At 39.2% G+C, this 23,027-nt stretch overlaps 2 protein-coding genes across 2 annotated transcripts; one reads left to right on the top strand and one right to left on the bottom strand.

Annotated features, from left to right (window-relative positions):
- Positions 1-9,253: 9,253 nt before the first annotated feature.
- LOC140165288 (uncharacterized) lies at positions 9,254-15,966 on the bottom strand. The gene is made up of 3 exons (XM_072188631.1): positions 15,870-15,966; positions 10,651-11,444; positions 9,254-10,181 (listed from the first exon to the last, which is right to left on the bottom strand). Exons 2-3 carry the CDS (start codon positions 11,258-11,260, stop codon positions 9,304-9,306), a joined length of 1,488 nt encoding a protein of 495 aa, XP_072044732.1. The 5' UTR covers positions 11,261-11,444; positions 15,870-15,966; the 3' UTR covers positions 9,254-9,303.
- Positions 15,967-20,171: 4,205 nt separating this feature from the next.
- On the top strand, positions 20,172-20,678 carry LOC140165551 (toll-like receptor 2 type-2). Its single transcript, XM_072188838.1, has one exon. It carries the CDS (start codon positions 20,172-20,174, stop codon positions 20,676-20,678), a length of 507 nt encoding a protein of 168 aa, XP_072044939.1.
- The last annotated feature ends 2,349 nt before the right edge of the window (positions 20,679-23,027 follow it).

Genomic DNA, 23,027 nt, shown 5'->3' with positions numbered 1-23,027 from the left:
ATATCAAATAATTTTCATTTTTGAAATTCACGATATAATACAAATTTTATGACAAATTATTAAAATTTGATATTTTTCACATTTTGATATATAACAGTCCTCGAAGTAAATTTTATAAATCTAATGACATATTCTTAAAGTGTATGTAGCTGGGAGGAAAAGCCGACGATCAATTGAAAATTTTGACCTTTCATATTAAAGATATGGATTTTTTTCCCAAAAAGACTTTTTTTTTGGCTTTTCATCCCGCCTACATACACTTTAAGTATAAATCATCAGATTTATAAAGTTTACTTCGAGTACTGCTAAATATCAAAAATATCAATTTTTAATCATTTGCCATAAAATGTGTATTACATTACATTTCGAAAAATCAAAATTATTTGATATCAGAAGGACATTCTTCGTATTCAGAATGCAATTCGATATGTCTGATGTGCTCTAATGTCCCACAATAAATACTGTCCAAACGTTCATACCCCACCCCTTAAACTCTTCTATTATTTTATCTACCACTACGTATGAATATCCACTCGTATAAGTTACAAAATTGGTCAATGTTAAAAAAAAAAAAAAAAAATGTTTGTTTATTTATTTAGGGCCTATCTATTGTAATTTGTTTTTCTTTACTTTTTGGCGCCCCAGAGCAGGGGCGTAGCCAGCTTTCTTGGTCAGGGGTGGCAAAATAAAATAATTTAGAGGGCATAGACGAGTTGCAGTTGCACCATACATACCAGTACATAACCGGTTTTTGTTTTTTTTGTTTTTGTTTTTTTAGAGAGACTGTACATATCTTGGAGCTTCAAAAAAGGCTCACTGGGACGATGTGCCCGCGTTGCGCGAACAATTTTGTATTTGACACTATTTTCGCCCATAATTGGGATGAAAGGGGCTTCATTGTGACAATGTGAGCGCGCATTGCGCAAAAAATTTGTATATGTTACACTATTTTGGCTCATGATCTGGTTGAATTTTGGTGGAAAAGGGACTCCTTGCCCCTTTTCTTTTCCTTTTCCCTCCAGATTTTCTCTTCATATTTTTTGTCTATAGGGGACTTTTTTCTTTCATTTTTTGTCAGGGGTGGCACTCTGCCCCCTTGCCTCCCTGCTGGCTACGCTACTGGCAGAGCCTGGTGTCTTAGTTTACTGCTTATCCAATGGTTGGGCCGATCCTGGTCCCTAGGGGCGGGAAATCACTTAAATCAAATATATTATGGACCAATGCAGTTGCAGTTGGTAATCTGTCCAGCAGTAATGGCAATGTCAGCTTAAACCTACGTAAGAGGCGGCCATCTGAAGTCTCTGGAAAAACTCATAGCATATAATTATAGGGCGAGATGCCGGCTGGGAGATACGATCGACGAGGGTTCGAGCCTTGGGCTTACATGCCTTAGGTGAAAATTCTCTTCCCTCCCAAAAAGTTCCTATATGGTCGGGAATCCTTCAATTAAGTTCAGTTACATCACCGAATTTAATTGTAGAATTTCTTCTCACCCCCATAGGCCTACACTGCTTAGCACGTGCAGATATAGGCCTAGGTAGTGTATGTGCGACGTCCGTGATTCGGAAGTCGCGTAAAGCCGTTGGTCCCGTGTACAGGATACTGGATAGTCCAACCCTGTGCACAATAAGTGTCAGAGCTATTCGAAAAGAGAAGTGGGTACCATCCCCGGTTCTGATATCTGTCCTAGGTTCCAGGATCGTGCATAGGTACAAAAACTGTGCACGTTAAGCCCGTACGACAATACTCAAATTGAGGTATGCACGTAAGAAGAAGAATTAGTCTGCGACAAAGAACAAAAAAGACTAGGAACGTGAGGTGTAAGGAGTTTGAAAGGACTAAACTCAATCTCCTAGATCGTGAGCTGGACTGGAAAAGGGTTGTTCCAGACCCGTATGCATGGCACCCCCAATTTGGAAAAGTATACAAAAAGTCCCAAAAAGTCCACTTTTTACAAAATCGGCCTCCCTTGGAAAAAAAAAAGTCCACTTTTTCAAATCAGCGCACCCCCCCATGAAATCCTGCGTACGGGCCTGGATTGTTCAACATGGAAGATTCCAGCAGAATTTACTACTGTGGAGGCAATGGATCTGAAAGAAAAGTTGCTATATCTGTCATTAGATACCATGCAATCAGTGACCGTATATTTACTGCGCTTCTGAGTGGCAAACCCTACACATACGAGGGCTGGTCAATAAGTTCCCGCAACTATGGTGTATCTCCGCTCATGCATGACTTGGATGACTGTTACTTACGCTAAATACAAGTTTGTACTTTTGTCTTTCAAAACAAATATGTATTAGCGATACTGAATACTTGATTACGTAATGACATTAGCATAAACACAATTGTGTATGGGCACTGCCTGATTTATGGTGAAAAATAGTCAAGGAAATCTCGCGCCAAATTGAAGTATTGTTACATAATTCCAAATATCTCGAGAATAAAAGTATGGAATCTGGCGCGGTTTTTGCAACTTTTTAGACCGATAACATAGGAATGATGCTGTACTCTTTTAGATCTATACCATTTTATTAAAGAAAAGAGGTCGTGTTGAATATCTCCAATTTTGAGTAGGCTTTATCACCCATTGTTCTTTACATAATAAGAGATAGAAGGATTAATCGATGACAAAATTTATCAAATGGTACCTGGTTTGATAGGGTATCTACTGATTATTAAAAAGGGAGATCCCAGTGGCGAAATCACAAACATTTCTTTCTTAATCAACCCTTGTTTTCAAAAGGTCATGTTTTTGTAGTCAAAGTAGCACACCATAGGGAGGCTCTGGATTGAATAAGAAATTTGAATTTCGAAAGGTATGTCTAATTCTAGCATAAGACTTGGTATAGCAATTCACTCACCCAGCTACTGTTCCGCAAACCTTGTATTAGTCATATTTTTAGGGCTTTTTTGATGAAATTTTACTTTTTTCATACATTTTTGGTACTTTCAATCATGCGTACCATCAACGCATGCGCATATTTCTATTTTTATTGCAACAAATTCTATTGTCCTGACTATGATCTCTCATACCATACCAATAATCATATTTGTTTTTGTTTTATTTTGGAGAAAATTTGGATTATTTCTTCTACTGTGTGGGCTCTTTTCTCCCGATTTTCACACCATTTTTGTTTGTAGTTAAGGCCTATTTTGGGTGAAGTTCAAAGACAGTCTCTTTCATGATTCTGTTGACGGATACATTTCTTCTTTCACAATTATCAATTGAATATACTCAGATTACCTCATACCAAAAATAAGGCTTGTAGATTGCTTTGGTCCTCACTTCTGCTTCTTTTTATTACACGTTCCTCAACTACAATTCAAATTTACCGCCAATGTTGACAATTGTCAGTGTACATATGGCAATGACTTTATGCAAATGAGATTACGTAATTAAAGGTACTCTGATACTAATTGTTGTGTGTTTTAAAAGACAAAGGTACAAACTTTATTGATCGTAAGTAACAGTCATCTAAGTCATGCATGAGCGGAGATAAATAATGGTTGCGGGATATTATTGACCAACCCTCGTATCTATCATTCAAATTTATGCTCCAACATCATCGCATGATGACGATGAAATTGAATTATTTTACGAGTGTACAGAATACAATGAAGATGGCCAAGAGTCAGACATTATGATACGAATGTGTGACTTTAACACTAAGATACGAGAGGGTAGTAAACCTAGTGGTTGAGAGGCCCACATGATGTCTCAGTGAAGGGAACGAGAGGGGTACAGACTAATACTATTTTGCAAAGAAAATGAGTTCATCATAATGCAACACTTTTTGCCACACCGACACCACTCAAGGAGAAAATACACATGGGCGTCACCAAGCAACCTGTAGCTGTACAGAAACCAACTAGACTACATCCTCATCAAACAGAGATGAAAATCAAATATAACAAATTTGCTAAGATAATTATATATCATACTTTAAAATTCAAATTTAAGACAGGAAAAGGTGTTCTTATGTCTGCAATTATCTAATCTGTAGCTGCTTATATCATGCTAGAGTTTCTTGACAGAAAACAAAAGAAAGTGGGTGTTTAACATCATTGAAAATTGCACTTAATCTATCACATCTGTGGTAGATTTGCTGGATTGAAATTTACTAATCATGACTAATCCAAATTGAGCAAATTTGAATGGAAACATGACGTAACGTAGAGGGCACTCGACCAGATGATGGTAAAATCCTATTGGTGGTTTGAATAGAAACGGAGAAAAGGCAAAGGTGAAAGTGATCTGATAAAGACAAAATTTGACAAAATGAAGATAAAAAGTACGTCCTTACTTTTATTAATAATGATAATATTTATCTGAATTACTTGCAAAACAGTACAAAATATAATACACAATATAATAATAAGAATTTAATATACAAATTATCAATAATATATACTTCCGTATCAGTTCATGAGAGAACCTTTGTTTTGTTGACCTATCATGAAGATACAAACCCAGATAGCAAGACAACGTTGGCCCAACGTTGGCAATGGTCGGCATGGTCGCGGTCGGTAAGCCAACGCCAAGCCAACGTTGGACCAACATTGACATGCCAACCTTTAGTCATGGTTGGTTTGGGAACGTCAGGCCAACGTTGGGTCAACGTTGTTATGCCAACCTTATATTATGGTCGGTATGCCAACGTCAAGCCAACGTAGCCAGCCAACCTTAAAATGACGGTCGGCATGACAACGTTGGGCCAACGTTGTTTTGTCAACCTAAAATGATGGTCGGTATGCCAACGTCGAGCCAACGTAGCTAGCCAACCTTAAAATGACGGTCGGTATGCCAACGTTGGGCCAACGTTGTTGTGCCAACCTTAAATGATGGTCGATATGCCAACGTCGAGCCAACAGAGCAAGCCAACCTTAAAATGACGGTCGGTACGCCGAGGATGGGCCAACGTTGTTGTGCCAACCTTAAAATGATAGTCGGTATGCCAACGTTGCACCAACGTAGCCAGTCAGTCGTAAAATGACGGTTGTTACGTGGAGGTTGTTCCAATGTCGTCGCACAAACGGTTGGAATCCCAACATTGGACCAACGATGGTATAAACTGTTGTTCAAGTCATGGAAATGATCATGTTTATAATTATTTTCTTTTTACTACTAAGGCGTATTAAAGAGTGACAAAGCCCCATTTGATAAACTTATAATAATATCAAATAATAATAAAATAATAATAATAATAATAATAATAATAATAATAATAATAATAATAATAATAATAATAATAATAATAATAATAGGCCTAATGAATAATAATGATAACTAGGCGGTTACCCGTATTTAGCGGTTCTCGGCTGTCGCGGTTACCTGGCTGATGGTGACTGATGCCGATAGGACAGTTTTACTAATTTGACCTCAGATGACCCCTTGTGACCTTGAAATGACTTTCCAAAATTTGGCTCTAAATATTGACTGTACCCACGTTTCATGCCCATACGACAGTTTTAGTAATTTGACCTTGGATGACCCCAAAATGACCGTCCAAAAATTTGACTCTAAAAGTTGACTGTACCCATCAAGTTTCATGCCCATACGACAGTTTTTACTAATTTGACCTCAGATGACCCCTGGATGACCCCAAAATGGTCGTCCAAAAATTTGACTCTAAAAGTTGATTGTACCCACCAAGTTTCATGCCCATACGACAGTTTTTACTAATTTGACCTCAGATGACCCCTAAATGACCTCGCGTGATCTTGGCCCACTAACCGAAACAAACTTGTTCTGTCTGAGGTCCAGATGCACCCACCCACCAAGTTTGAGGAACGTGCGACCCCTAGTCTCCGAGAAAATAGGCGGAAAACAGTTTTTACTAATTTGACCTCAGATGACCCCTGGGTGACCTTGACCCACTAACCAATATAAACTTGTTCCGTCTTAGGTCAAGATGCACCTACCCACCAAGTTACATGCCCATATGACAGTTTTTACTAATTTGACCCTTAGATGACCTCTGGTGACCTTGACCCACTAACCAATACAAACTTGTTCTGTCCCGGGTCAAGACGCACCCACCCGTCAAGTTTGAGGAACGTGCGACCCCCAGTCCCTGAGAAAAACAGTTTTACTAATTTGACCCCTGGATGACCTTAGGTGACCTTGACCCACTAACCAATACAAACTTGTTCTGTGTGGGGTCAAGCTGCACCCACCCGCCAAGTTTGAGGAACGTGCGACCCCTAGTCTCCGAGAAAATAGGCGGACAGACAGACTCACAGAGGGACAGAGGGACAGAGTCACAGAGTCACAGACTACCAGTATTATTATATAGATGATAATAATAATGATGATGATAATAATGATAATGCTTATACCCTACTAGGTATGTAATTATAATACATGTAATAACAATATTGCTTTGGAATTAAATCAACAATAAGAATTATATTTTTATATTATTTCTTTTTTAATTCTTTTTTTTTAAATCAACATTTATAGCAAATGTTATCAATATTGACAGTAAATTTGATCAATATCCCTAAAAAGATGCACTTTGGCGGGTTTAGTCATGGAAATATAGCTTATATTAACTTCAAACACTTATCCAACTATGTAATCCCAGTTAGCTCAATTGGTAGAGCATCAGACTTATAAACAGAAGGTCCCTGGTTCGAATCCCGGTAGGTACTAAGGTAAGTGACTTGTGTAAAATTAAGGTAGTTAATTTGTCTTCGTTGTAAAATAGAGAGTAGGGTAATTTAAGACTTAAAGTAAGCACAGTATACACAAGTAACTGATTTTTTTCGGGTTTTTTTCTCATTGGGCTTGTTTGCCAATGGTTGGATCAACGTTGGCTATTGGTTGGATCAACGTTGGTCAAATAACGTTGGCCCAACATCAAAGATTTGATGTTGGCCCAACGTCGCAAATTACATTTGTATTGCGGTTGGGTCAGTTGGCCCGACGTTGGCCCAATGTTGGCCCAACGTTGTGGTGGTTGGCTGCCTGGCCAAAATCACGTTGGGCCAACGTCGAAAAGCAACGTTGGCCCAACGTAGTAAGGTCAGTTCGCCCACGTTGGACCAACGTTGGGCCAACGTAGTGTTGCTATCTGGGAACGTTCAACCTTTGATCGCGCGTGTATCTCATGCAGACGCGCGCGTTCCCACACGGAATGACACCCATTTTCAAGGAAGACACACTGAATGACCCCCTTTTTGGACAAAAATCCCCTAGTGTCGTACTTCAATACGCACAGGTACATCACTTTCATATTCGAGGCCTACCCCCACCCTCCCCTCCGGACATCCAACCTGTTCTCCATAGCTTCCACTGGCTTCCATTGCTGCAAGTCCCTATTGTGACACGTATGACTGGATTAACCTTTGACATGCTTTCCCACACACTCATTACATGCCATGTCCCATAGACTGATCTAAGTCCCTAGTGTGGCACATGTGACTGGATGGATCAACCTTTGACCTGCTCACTCCGTACACTCAAACACACTCATCACATTCCAGGTCCCTTGGACTGCTGCAAGTCCCTATAATGGCACGTATAACTTGATCAAACTTTGACCTGCTCGCCCCACCCACTCCAACACACTTATTAAAATCATGTCTCTCCGCGGACTGCTGCAAGTCCCTAGTGTGGCACATGTGACTGGATCAACCTTTGACCTGCTCCCTCCGTACACTCAAACACACTCATCACATTCTAGGTCCCTTGGACTGCTGCAAGTCCCTAGTGTGACATATATTACTGGATCAACCTTTGACCTGCTCACCCCATACACTCCAGCACACTCATCACATTCCAGGTCCTTTGGACTGCTGCTACAAGTCCCTATTAATGGCACGTATAACTTGATCAACCTTTGACCTGCTCACCCGTACACTCAAACACACTCATCACATTCCAGGTCCCTTGGACTGCTGCAAGCCCCTGGTAAGGCATGTATGACTGGATCAACCCCAGCACACTCATTACATTCCAGGTCCCTTGGACTGCTGCAAATCCCTAGTATGACATTTATGACTGGGGCAAAATTTGACCTGCTCACCCGTACACTCCAACACACTCATTACATTCTAGGTCCCTCGGACTGCTATAAGTCTCTAGTGTGGCATATATGACTAGATCAACCTTTGACCTGCTCATCCTATACACTCCAACACACTCCTTACATTCTAGGTCCCTCGGACTGTTGCAAGTCCTTAATGTGGCACGTACGACCGGATCAACCTTTGACCTGCTCACCCCGTATACTCCTACACACTCATTACATTCCACGTCCATCAGACTGCTGCAAGTCCTTAGTGTTGCACGTATGACTGGACCAACCTTTGACCTGCTCACCCCATATACCCCAACACACTCCTTATATATTACATTCCAGGCCCTTTGGCGTGCTGCAAGTGCAAGTCTCTAATGTTGCACGTATGACTGGATCAGCCTTTGACCTGCTCACCCCGTACACTCTTACACACTCTTTACATCCCAGGTCCTTCGGACTGCTGCAAGTCCATAATGAAGCACGTATATCTGAAGAAACCATTGGTAGCTCTTGGTGACAGGGCTGTCTCGGACACATGTCGGGTGCCGCTACTAAAAATAGAATTTGCTACCAGAGTATTTGAATAACAATTAATATAAACGTTGCATATAAAATACATTTGAAATTTTAAAAGATAATAATATTAATATATAAAAATACAAGTACCATGGCTGATATGCTTCGGATAACCATTTCAGCCTTTTTAAAAAGGCTCGTTTCCTTGGGAAATTAGAAGCAACTACATTTACAGAAACAGCAATAATTACATCTACTTATACTTTGGATGCATTTTCTTTTATTTGGAATTACTTTGAACCCATTATAAATAACCCCATAAAAAAACTCATTTGGACCCATTTGTACTCACTTTGATACATTGCAATACCAATACTCCTTATAATACATTACGCCACTCGTGTAATATCCTTTGTGCATCATAGGCTTAGGAACCGGGGGCTTGGGGAGGCTCAGCCCATTCAATAATTTTGGTACGGGGCTGGAATACCTTCCACCCCCCCCCCCCCCCATAATCCTAGGTGAAATAAAAAAATTGTGATAAAATAGAGGAAAAATGGGTGTTTGTGACCTATATTTTGCACAATTTTCTGACTCCCGAGGGGAGGAAACCCCCAGGGTGGCCCACCATTTTTTTTTCAATTTTCAGCGCCCCCCCCCCCAAATGTTGAAAATCAATGAAAATCAATGTGCATCATACATGGGATAATAATAACACAACTATTGGCATACCTTATTGTACAAGCTAGCCTAAATTTAATCATGAGATGTTTTGTACTTTATTCTTCAGGGTGTATTTTAGGATTGATGTCTCATCAGCAACCACCAGTGATCCATCAGGTGCAATGGATAAATCACTGGGATTATACAATCCTCTGGCTATGCTTTGTAGGAATGTACCTGTGGGACTGTATCTGTGAATATGACCTGTGTTGTCTACAGTTGCAGATTTTGCAACTCTCAACATTGCAACATGAATATAATCCTTCTCATCACACACTATCCCAAGTGGTACTACATGTCCACCTGTCATATCTTCATCTATCTTGGGTGTGAAGCTAAACACCTCATTACCTGAGTCATCTATTGCTACTACCTTACTGTACTCTGAACCTGGTGGAAGACAATGAATCAGTATTTGGTTCTTGCTATTAATAACCGTACTTGGACGATAACCAATTGAGCATTTGATCTTATTGAGTACCCTACCATCTGGACATCTATGGATTGTGATGTAACCCCTTTCTCTGTCACTCACCAATAACCTCCCTTCTTTATCTATGGCAAGACACTTCCACTTGGAAGATGTGTTGGTATCTTCATCAGGTGTGAAGCAATGGAGGTATTGACCTACTGCAGAAAATACATGGATAAATCTACAGAACTCACTCACAACAAAGACATATCCTGTTGGTGATACACATATGTTATAAACACGGCCGATGTGTTTGGAAGAGTCTGTTTCAGTTGACATCAGCTCCATTTTGCATTTCCCATCACCATCAAGAAGATAGAGTTGATTCAAGTAAGACATGACCATGTCTCCATTTGGACAGCAGGCAATATGATCACACCCAAGTTGTTTTCCTTCATGTTCAGGATGGATTTCTCTCTCCAATGACCAGTAGCCATGTAATGCTACAAAAAGTAAAAGGTTATGATTGGTTGTTAACCTCTGATCAATTCATTCAAATTTTCATCGTTTTAAAAAGAAAAACCATAACTGAAGTGTCATCTTGTTTTAATTTTGTATGTTTGTCACTCAGTAATGCGGCTTTTTTACCCATACTTGTGAGGTTATTGAGAGAGTTGCCAGAGAGTTATTGATTATGTATCACTTTATTATAAGTTATTTAGAATCACTAGGAACATTTTCTTCTTTTGTCATGATCAATTGTGTTCAAATTGATTTAAGGGATCGGATAGTAACGTTTTTGTAGTATTTTTGTAGGACATGAGATTACATCAGACGCATAAAAAAAGACCTAAAAATTTTAGGTATTTCTGGGAAAAATGTATATCTTCAATATCTGATGTGCTCGCAGGTCCCGCTGTGCAAACGTTGCTATTCGACTCCTTAAATTATAGGAAAAAATACTCTACCTACCCGTTACAATAAACGTCATTGTAGGTCGCTGTTTAGGGTCACTATTCCAGCATTGCTGCATGATGTCTGACAGATCTTTGGGGCAGTCTTCAGGTATAGATGGCTTGTTTCCACTGCCCACTTCAAAGACCACCCTGTGCCATTCCAAGTGCTCAAACGGTGGTTTCCTTGTGCAGATTTCCAGTATGACCATACCATAGGCCCATACATCAGCTGGTTTGGAGAAGATAGCTCTTCCATGTTTATTCCCCACGTGTATTTCTGGGGCCATGTAGCGATAGGTTCCTTTCTGGCTAGATGTTGTCTGAGACTCTTCTATCTCACGCGCAAGACCAAAATCACACAACTTCAGTAGGTTGTCTTGAAAGAGAAGGCAGTTTTGTGGTTTAATGTCCCTGTGCAGGAAGTTCTGTCCATGGAGATATCTGATAGCAAGTGCTGATTCGTTGGCCCACTTTTTCTGTAACTCATATGGAAGAGGCTTTGACGGATCGTTTAGGTAATCATGTAGTGAACCATTAGGTGCATATTCCATTAGAATAAGATTGGAACCTCCAGTTTCACAAATTCCTAGGAAGTCAATGATATTCGGATGGTTGAGTTGGCTCATGATTTCCACCTCTTTCTTTCCCAACCCATAGACTACTGTTTTGCCCGCAGCTTCCTTGTATCCTTTGTAGGGATTCTTAAATGAGACGCGTCTGACAGACCCAAATCCACCTTCTCCGATGACTTCATGGAGATCAATATTGGCTGCATCCAGTTTACCAATTGAAGCACCTATTTTGATGTACCTGTGCGATGAATAATTTAAAAAAAAAAGAAAAGAAAAGAAAAGCAGCAATTGAAAGTTGTTCAATATTTACTTTATAAGAACCTGCTTGCAAATTAGGACATATAGAAGACTAATTAAAAACAAAGTGGCTCATTTTAGGTGATAACCTAATATCTGTCATTGAATTAGGGATTCAATCATGTTTCGCCGTTGTTCATCACCGATTAACAACGATGCGTCCGCGTCGTCTGAGTGGTTTACTTCGCGAGGGCAGCTTTAGCTGCCCGAGCGAAGTAAACCATGCAGACGCGCCGGACGCGAGTTGTTAATCGTTGATGAACAACTGGGGAAACATGACTGGATCCCTTTCAACAACGAAAACAAGCTAAATATCGTCTAATTCTCATGATTTTTTTTCCATTCGGAATATCCGTTTGTTATTGCCACTTAACCTTAAGATCGCGGTGATTTCTATGTTGATAGACAATAAGCAATATAAAACAACAGAATGAAGCGGTAATGTTTGGCTGCTACTTTAATAACAGTAAGAAAGTGTTTACGCATAAAGCTGAATTTATACTCAATCGCTTTTGCAGAAAAGCGATTCTCACGCACGCTCAGTGTTTACTTACATTTCCAGAGCGTCGAGCCGATCAATCGATTCAAATCGCTGAGGTAAAAACGACGTCGCTTTTGCAAGTTGAAGAAATCTCAACTTCCCAGCGATATCGCTTGACACGTGAATGGGTTGACCAATGGCGACGGTTCGCTATCTCTAAGGACCGCTATCTCTAAGGTTCGCTATCCCTAAGGTTCGTTATCACTAATTACGAAAAAGGTCCACTATACCTAAGGTTCGATATCACTAATTTTGAATAAGGTTCGGTATTTCTAAGGTTCGATATCAGTAATTTTAAATAAGGTTCGCTATCTCTAATTTCAAATAAGGTCCGCTATCTCTAATTTCAAATAAGGCCCGAGATAGCGAACCTTATTTGAAATTAGTGATAGCGAACCTTATTTAAAATTAGAGATAGCGAACCTTATTTGAAATTAGAGATAGCGAACCTTATTTAAAATTTGACTGGATAGCGAACCTTATTTAACTTTAGATATAGCGAACCTTATTTGAAATTAGTGATAGCGAACCTTAGAGATAGCGAACCTTAGATATAGAGAACCTTAGAAATAGCGGACCTTATTTAAAATTAGAGATAGTGAACCTTAGGGATACCGGGATTGTTAAAATTAGATATAGCGGACCTTATTTTAAATTAGTGATAGCGAACCTTAGAGATAGCGAACCTTCAATATATTAGTGATAGCGGACCTTATTTAAAATTAGAGGTAGCGAACCTTATTTAAAATTAGTGATATCGAACCTTAGAAATACCGAACCTTATTCAAAATTAGTGATATCGAACCTTAGGTATAGTGGACCTTTTTCGTAATTAGTGATAACGAACCTTAGGGATAGCGAACCGTAGAGATAGCGGTCCTTAGAGATAGCGAACTGTCGCCGGTTGGCTATCTAAGATGAACAGATAAGTGCAAAAGTGCAAGGGCAGTACATCAACAACCTCAGCTTCACAGACGATATTGTCCTCTTGGCTGAAACAAAGGAGGACCTGCAGTTCCTGGTTACAAGAGTCGATACATTCAGCAAGAAGTTTGGACTTACTATTAATATTAAAAGTTCAGGTCATCAATAGAGAAAAAGTGCAACTTTGTATTCTGATTGACGGGAAACCCCTCAAGCAGGTGGAGGATTTTATATACCTGAGAGGGATATCAGAAACGTTAAACCCCCAGCAATGAAAATGATATCAAACATAGGATTGGTCTTGCTATGGGATTCATGCAGAAGCTGAACCATATTTGTAAGTCAAAAGATAACAAGAATTCAACTAAACTTGAATTACCGAGTACTGGTCCTATCCATCATCACATATAGTGCTGAAACCTGGACACCCAAGAAATCAGATGAACAGAGACTGCGGGTGTTTGAAATGGCGTGCTTGAGGAAGATATTAGGAGTCACAAGAAGGGACAGAATCCGAAACACTAACATCAGGGAGCGGCTACGTTACCACAAAGAACTGACTGCAACGATCATGACCAAAAAGCACAAATATTTTGGTCATGTAAAAAGAATGAGCAACTCTAGATATCCAAAAATCCTGCTCGAAGGTCACATAGAAGGCAAGACCCAGAGGAAGACCTGAAAAAGTGGCTCGAAGACATCAAACACTTCTGTACAGAGGCAGGAATACCATCAGTAGCAGCGGCAAGACATCTGGCCACCAACAGACAGCTGTGGAGACTCAAACTGGTTGGGAAGCCATCTCAAGTAAGTCAAGTCAAAACCAAACAAGCATGTCTCAGAAATTATATTTTCTGGGATCATATTGCTCATATAGAGCGAGTTGGCGCAGCGATAGTTCCCTCGCCTTGCACCACTGAGGTCCCGGGTTCAAGCCCCGGCCGTGCCCAAGGACTGTATGTGGATTTGGTTTATCCCGATTCCATGCTCGCTTTCGCAGGTTTTCTCCGATCTCCGGTTTCCTCCTGCTTTCTAAAAACTTCCTTCACCCAACGGAATTTGGGGAGCTGCACAGATAATTGGTGGATATTACAATCTAAGTGCTGATTCGGCTGCAAGTGGCCTAGTTGATGCGATCTGATTGTGATGATTCAGCATGGCAGCGAAATTACAGCGCTTTGAAATTCAAGACCTGGAAAAGGCGCTATATAAATTTGAAATTTATTTATTTATTTATTATTTATTTATATAGGCTGTCTGACTTAAAAATGTGAGATTTCACGCGGCCCTTTCGCCTGTTTCAGTCCAAGGTCAAATATTAACCATTATTATGTTGTGATGAATCCAAATGTATGAAAATATTGGATCCAAAACATAATAATGAGAAAATTGGATGCTTTACGCCCAATATTTATTGGTCTCGCTATGAGTTTTAAAATATTGGACTCGACTACGTCTCGTCTGATATTTTAAAACTCATAGCTCGACCAATAAATAAGGGCTCAATAGATCCAATTTTATATCAAACTTGGGTAAAAGCTTCAATACCCCACACTTTACATTTGACATGACCCATTTGGGGTTCGCGCGCATGAGTAATTTTGGCTAAAATGTGATTTTTACCAAAAATTCATCTTCTGCAGTCACATGCTACAGTAATCTGGATCTGGCAGCATAATGCATTCTGAGGTGTAATCGACCAGCAAGGGCATTCAATTTATTCAAACATCAGGTGGGTGATAAAAAAGTGTACATCGACAGCTAAAGCCTGCTTTATAGGCTTGAGACCCGCACAAACACACCTTTGGGATACCTGCATGAGAACAATATTAGTACCACTTTCTTAAGGGATCTGGAATGAGCGTTTTGAGCGTTTCGACGGTATTTTTTGTGGGACATGAGAGCATATCAGACATATCGAATTGCATTCTGAATACGAAGAATGTCTTTCTGATATCAAATAATTTTCATTTTTGAAATTCACGATATAATACAAATTTTATGACAAATTATTAAAATTTGATATTTTTCACATTTTGATATATAACAGTCCTCGAAGTAAAGTTTATAAATCTAATGACATATTCTTAAAGTGTATGTAGCTGGGAGGAAAAGCCGACGATCAATTGAACATTTTGACCTTTCATATTGAAGATGATGGATTTTTTCCCAAAAAGACCTAATTTTTTTGTTGTTTTGGGGAAAAATCCATATCTTCAATACGAAAGATCAAAATTTTCAATTGATCGTCGGCTTGTTATCCCACCTACATACACTTTAAGTATAAATCATCAGATTTATAAAGTTTACTTCGAGTACTGTTAAATATCAAAAATATCAATTTTTAATCATTTGCCATAAAATGTGTTTTACATTGTGAATTTCAAAAATCAAAATTATTTGATATCAGAAGGACATTCTTCGTATTCAGAATGCAATTCGATATGTCTGATGTGCTCTAATGTCCCACAATAAATACTGTCCAAACGTTCATACCCCACCCCTTAAGTGGTGCGCTTACACATGAATTTCTATTCAGCACTCATTGACAGTCATATGCCAGGTAAAGCGTTAATATGCTGTCGGCCAGTTAACAATTTAATGGCGGGTCCCTTTTGCTCGAAACAATAGTACACTTTTTATGAATAGTGTGTCAGCAAATCATATCGGCATCAAAGGAACAATGCGTTACGTAATCTAGTGTCTCTCCATGTTTATATTAAACATCCTTGGGCCTACGTGTTGTGCACTATTATGTGCAAAGTATGAATTGTGCAGACCTTGGCCACAGTAAACTGTGTCATACATTGAAAAACATTTGAAGATAAATTCACTGTTGATGTAACATTCAATTTACCATAATTATTATGTTTTACATTTTATTCACATGCAAGTACTTACGTCCATTGGATACGTTCAACCAGATTTAAAAGTTGTTTACTTTCTACTTCTTCATCGTAAACTTAACCAAATCTGCCCGAGTCGGCTTGTTCATATAGGGTCTATAGAAAGCAGTGTTGCCCAAACTTACCTCGGAGGCAAAATGATATTGTCTTGACAAAATATTCCTCAAATCCAAAACCTATGGTGTATTTTGGTTCCAATATGCGATATATTCCTCAATGGACCTACACAGGAATGGAATTACAAAACTTTCAATGTTGTAACTCTGTATTAGGCTGATTAGATGACAAAGACCTTGGCAATTCAGTCAAATCTAGCCCAATTGTGTGGATAAGATGCATATATGGCAACCCTGGCACCAGTCATTCAAGTGGACAGAAACTCAACCCCAAGTGGCATTGTGACAGGTTATTTGTGGTTTTGGTTGACTTTGGCATTCATTATGAAAATGTGCATTTGACATTGAGACTAATAACAGATATATGTTTGTCACGGATCAAATCATTTTTAACATAACTTGCTCAGTCAGCTGTGGCACAAAGAAATGGGAATTTCCACTTTATTTATTTTCACATCTCTTCTGAAGTTAATTGTATAAAATGAAATGCTATGCATTGAATAGGCTACTATTATTTTTAAGGTGGTCGCATAAGGATGAGGGAGGGTGGTGGGGTAAACCACCTTTGCACCTTTTTATCAGATAGAATAAGACTGAGGGTATAGTGCTGGTTATCATAGCAGGTATCACGAAAGCAGACGAAACTGTTGGTTCGAGAACCATGTTGTTTACTGTCGTGGAACATTAATTTTACGGTGCACGGTTGTGTTATAGGTCTATGTAAGAAGGGTTGATTTTAAAATTAAAGTAGATATAACTTATTGGCCAACCGCGAAAAATTACACACATGAATATTGACACTTTTACACTAGTCAGTCACAATCCTGGCAACGTAGTATTCAATGAACTGTAAATTGAACTTAATTTGCCTTTACCAAAAATTAAGAGAACAATCCAAAACGTCATTTCATTGTGTATTGTATTTATCAATGCCAGAGCTAAACCGTGCTTAATAAATGTGTCGTGTTTTGATGTGATTGGTCACATGCAATCACGTGTTTTATTTCCTTGTATAAGTCAGAGCTGACTTCTTTATTTTAGTTCATAAGTTTTCTGAAAAGAAATTTTCCAAACTTGCCTCATTGAGCTATTTATATCACTACATTTTTCATATACAGATATAGGTGTACTGTATAGTTTGTACTGCGTCATTGTGAGAAAGACACTATTGAGTGAAACGTTGAGTTTGACGTAAAAGAACTACATAGCCGAACAAGGAAGAAATGATGTAGTGATTGGACATGTCACTTTGAAATTTCAACAAACTGTTTATGGTTAAGTTTTTATTCTCCATTTGGACATTTAATTTACTAATGTAAAGTGGACATCATGTTTTCTCTGTTTCGTCTGTTAACCTTTCTCGCTGTTATTGTTGAGTCATCCTGTACATACACATACCCAAAGGGATTACCATGCAAGGTGTACAACCAAACAATCTTAGATTGCAGCAACAGGAAACTTACGAGTATCCCACCGCTGAAGGACCACAATGTCAAGACTTTAGATTTGAGTTATAATCAACTTCAAACTGTCAATGGGAAGAGTTTCATTGATCTTACCTCACTTCTGACATTAAATTTGAGTCACAACTCCGTGAGCAACATCAGTTTTGACACAAGCCTGAAGGACCACAATGTCAAGACCTTAGATTTGAGTTATAATCAACTTGAAACTGTCAATGGGAAGAGTTTCATTCATCTCACTTCACTTCAAAATTTAAATTTGAGTCACAACTCCGTGAGCAACATCAGTTTTGACACAAACCTGTCTTTGCGAGTGTTAGACTTGACCTATAACAAGATTCGCTTCATTTCCAACGATACATTCATAGGACTGAACAAACTGGAAACTCTAAGTCTAAGTTATCAACATGTTCCATGGGAGCCATACAGTTTTACATTGCACGGAAGCCCATCCTATTCTACTTCATCACTGAAAAAGTTAGATATTCATCATAGTTTGTCCAGTCTACCGCCATCAGTATTCAGTGGATTACATGAGTTGCAGGAGCTCGATATATCCTTGAATGACATAGATTCTTTACCTGATTCTGTTTTCCAAGGTTTGTTCAAGCTTACTCACCTGGATGTTGGCTGTTATTGGACGTACATCATTTCGCTACCAGCTACTCTGTTTAAGGACCTCACCAGTTTGGAATATTTAAATGTGGTAAATTATTACATATCAGGCTTACCAGAGACATTGTTTGTGAATCTTGTCAGTCTGGAACATTTAGATCTATCACACAATGGCATATCAAGCTTACCTGAAACATTGTTTATGAATCTTGTCAGTCTGGAACATTTAGATCTATCACACAATGTCATATCAAGCTTACCTGAAACATTGTTTATGAATCTTGTCGGTCTGGAACATTTAGATCTATCAGACAATTACATATCAAGCTTACCTGAAACATTGTTTGTGAATCTTATAAATCTGACATATTTAGACATTTCTTTTAACGCATTAACCTCTACACCATGTAAAGCAATAGAAGGCCTCAAAATGTTATTAACACTAAACACGTTTTACAATGAATTTGACTATGTAACTTGTCCTATTGGGAATATGACTGGTATCAAGGAACTGTTTGTATCATTTAATCGTTCTGATGGATTATCGCAAAATTACACTGAATATTGGGACACAACCAAATGGTCAGAACTAATCACACGATTACCAGCTTCACTATCTAATCTGACCCTGCATGTAAAGGATAAGTGTGTATTTCAAACTGTGACAAATGGGTCATTATCGAAGAACTCATCTGTGTCATCATTAAGAATTCCTATGTGGCATGGATATGTACTGTCAGTGAACGATGATGCATTTAGTATGTTTCCATACCTAAAAAATTTGACATTTACCCCCGGGACATCATTTACCTACGACAACTTCCAAGTTCAATTTGAAATGAAGAGTTCAATATATATATCCAGATATGCCTTTCGCGGCTTGTCACATCTGGAGTCACTGGACCTCAGTTATAATAATCTTACTCAATTTCCTTATGAAGCACTGGAAGTGCTTGCAGGCTCACTAAAACATTTGGATTTGAGCAATAATGACATAAGCTATATATATTTTGATATCATGTTTGATATCCCCATACAGGTGAAATCTCTGGACATCTCCCATAATCCAATTAAAAGCGTTCATTTTGACAATATGGTTGATACAACCCTAGGATCTATCAATATTGCAGGATTTTTATGTGGAGCAGATTCTACTCAAGTGTACGGTATGTCATTGTGTCCTGTTTCCTCTACATTTGAAAACATCAGCTTCAGTAACGTTTACTTTGATTACTTTGTATGGGGTAATTGCTCACATCTCAAGTCACTTTTCATCTCCGAATCAGGCGGAATTATTTTCAAGGAACAAGATGTTGCCAATTCAGGTTTTCCTGACCTAGTAAACCTGACATTAACGAAGTGCAAATTGTCATCAATTGATCAATTTCTCTTAGAGAGTCGTAACCTGCGATATTTAGATCTGAGTAATAACAACATCGACAATATTAACGAAAATGACTTTTCTTCACTGGTAAACATTGAATACATGAATCTCAGTCATAATCGAATATACAGCTTGCCTGACTTTTCTTCACTGGTAAACATTACACGCATGGATCTCAGTTTTAATCGCATAGAAAGCTTACCTGAAACACAATTTCAACACTTGTCAGGACTCGCGTACCTGAATTTGGCAGGAAACAGACTTGCCAATTTGAATGTATTGAAAGATCTGTCGAGTCTACAAACACTTATTGTATATGATAATGCAATGGCTATATTACCGGACTTCTTGATGAAAGCACCATACAACTTGATGTATGTGGACTTTGGAAACAACCCGTTTTCTTGCACATGTGATATTAAACTCCTACAAGATTGGTTACTGGGAGATAAGAGAACATACGTAGACCCAAAACCTTCATTTCTGTGCAAGTCTCCTCCCAGTCAAGAGAATCGTGGCATCACCGAGACAGAATTAGACTGCAGTCTGCATCTTTTGAGATACCTCCTCCTCCAGGCTTGTCAGGATTGGTCATTGTAATTTGTCTAATAATTGCTAAGGTTTATAAATATCGGTGGCGCATACGTTACAAGTTCCGGCTTTTGTTTTATCAACGAAGACATCAGCGACTTATAGACAATGATGACGATGCAGATAGCATGAATAGCGATAATGAGGATATGGAAGTCACATATGAAGCACCGATCCTGCGACGTCAATATCATGCTTATGTTTCCTATCACAAAGACAACGAAGCATGGATAAATGATCAACTCATTCCAAACATTGAGGATGGACCACAACAGTTCCGCCTTTGTATGACAGAAAGAGGTGATATTCCCGCAGGACGCAATAATGCTATATGTCAAGGGATTTATAAAAGCCGCAAAACTATCGCAGTTTTATCAGAGAATTTCATGGATGATAGATGGTGTCATTATCAGCTACAGATTGCACACATGCGTTTGGAACTGGATGATGATGTACTTATTCTTGTACAGATTGGAGAAATCCCTGATGATAAAAAGACAACGTTGCTTTGTCAGATATTACGTAACAAGGAAGTATTGAAGTGGACTGACGATTTGATTGAACAAGAGTTGTTCTGGAATCGGTTGAAGATGAAATTACGCAAACCACCACGGGTTCAGTCAACCGATTGCTAAGTCCAAATCGATGACATCTGATATAGAAAAGTCAAGTTAAATAATGAAACACTTAACCCTAACACTACCAGGTACTATAAAATACTACATGATATATGCACTGTGCGTGCGTACATCCCATCACCCTAAATTATATTTAGGCACGCTTTTGTTGGCCGGGCCAGCGAAAGAACCGTGGCTCACCGTCGCCGACCTAGTGCTTGGCAAAAAGCCCTTCGGGTGTTAGGGTTAGACATACTCGTGTATTACCTCTCCTGAAGAAATCTAGCTTGTCGACTGAGGATCGTGCACATTATATATAGATCCATCTCCAATCTCAAATACCTATCCAAAGTGATAGCCGCAGTGAAGTAAATCCAAGTGCCTACCTTAACAATCATCATCTCAATGGCAGCTTACTGAGCGCACGTTAGCACTGAAACTGCGCTTTTGAAAACGATCTTCCAGTTGCCGTTGGCCATCACAAGGAAGCTCTGCTTGTCCTGCTGGATTCTTCTTCCGCTTTCGATACTATCGACCAAAAACATTTTTAAATCGCTTACCAAATCGCTATGGCATCAAAGACTCCGCTCTTTACTGGTTTACATCATGTGTGACTGGACGTACTAAAGATGTGGCAGTTCATGATGCTCTGTCAGACACGTTTGAGTTTCTATGGGGCATTGCTCAGGGATCAGTTGTTGATGATATCATTGCTGCTCACCATGTCAGCAGTATGGGTATGCTGACGCCACTCAGTTGTTTTTACCTTTGAGCCAGAAGACCGCGAATGGAGTATCCAGCAACTCAAATGTACACCACTGACGTGAAGATCTGGGCTGTAAACAACAAACTCATGTTGAATGATTCAAAAACTGAGCTTTTTTACATGTCATCAAGGTTCGTGCCTAAGTTACCGTCTGCGTCCTTAACTGCATATCAGATATGCAGTTCCTGAGCCCTCTGACGAAGTGCATAACCTAGGCGTTGTGATGAACTTTCATCTGTGTATGACAGGTCAAGTCAACAAAATTTGTCGCGCGGCTATGATGGCAATTCGTAAGATCAGTCAGATTCGCCACTTCGCAATGATACAACTGCTCAGCTTGTCCATGCCTTCTTTACATCGCGGCTGGATTCATGTAATTGTCTTCTGTATGGAGTTCTAATGTCTGAAATTGATAAGTGTCAGTGTGTCCAAAATACAGCTGCTAGACTAGTTTATCTCGCTCCTTGGAAATACCACATCACCCCAATCCGCGAAAGTCTTCACTGGCTTCCAATCAGAACCTCGATCGCATACATACTCATGCTGATCACCTTCAAGGCTCAACACAGGTTAGCTCCGGACTACTTCTCCGATCTCGTCGAACCATACAATCCCTCGCGTAACCTTCGCTCTTCTTCACAAAATTTGCTTAAAGTTCAACGGATGTCCTCAACTCATTTCTACGGTGACAGTGCATATGCGACAGTTAACACTTTGGAATCAGCTTCTTGTGAATATTCCCCAGGCTCCGTTGGTGGACACTTTCAAGAATCTTCTCAAAACACATCTCTTTAACACGGAAAAACAGTGGCATGATCGACGGGAATTATATAAATAAACATTATTTTTCATCAGGTTCGCCGTCGCAAATAATAAAGGAGACAAGGAGAAAAAGTGATCCCGCCTGGGAATCGAACCCAGGACCTCAGGTTTTATTATTTGCGACGGCGAACCTGATGAAAAATAATGTTTATTCACATCTCTTTAATTGGTAACCTTTTGATCTTGTTGATAATGTGTATACACTATATTTTGTCACTGTCCTGATCACACTTTTAAGACCCAATTTTACTTCAGATGGTGATTCATGTACATACTTTTTGTTTCGCCTTTTTTTTATGCCTGTTGTTTTTAGTATATAAAATTTATTATGTTGTTTTCGGGAGAGTGGAATCGGCTCTCGGGCTGGTCTGTGTGCTGTCGGGTCGTTGTAAGTTGTTCTTCCCATTTTGCCAGCCCTCTGCGTTTTGATTCCTTTCTCTCGCGAACTTGTGGTTTTAGGCTGGTAGTGTATGTAGCAGTAAGGTATTTTAAGGTCGTGTAAAGCGCTGTGCGATCTGTGATATACTCCGCTCAGCAAAAATGTCACAGGTCAAATGTTGGGCTCCACAAGGGTCAACAATTGAAAAATGCTCCGATTGTAATCAAGAGGTATCAAGCACCGGAGATTATGTCAAACTATTTTGATCTTTTAAGATCAAAATAGTTTGATCTTAAAAACGGTTTCCTTTGCAAGCGGAATTGGTTTATAGGTGTATTCATGGAAAGCATATTGTTATTGGAATGACTTTGAGGATGACCCTCACGACTTGGACTTCATA

The sequence above is a fragment of the Amphiura filiformis genome, chromosome 12 (genome assembly GCF_039555335.1).
Source record: "Amphiura filiformis chromosome 12, Afil_fr2py, whole genome shotgun sequence".
Classification (NCBI taxonomy): domain Eukaryota; kingdom Metazoa; phylum Echinodermata; class Ophiuroidea; order Amphilepidida; family Amphiuridae; genus Amphiura; species Amphiura filiformis.
The sequence above is the reverse complement of the archived record's forward strand: the minus strand, read 5'-3'. Positions and strand labels throughout refer to the sequence as shown.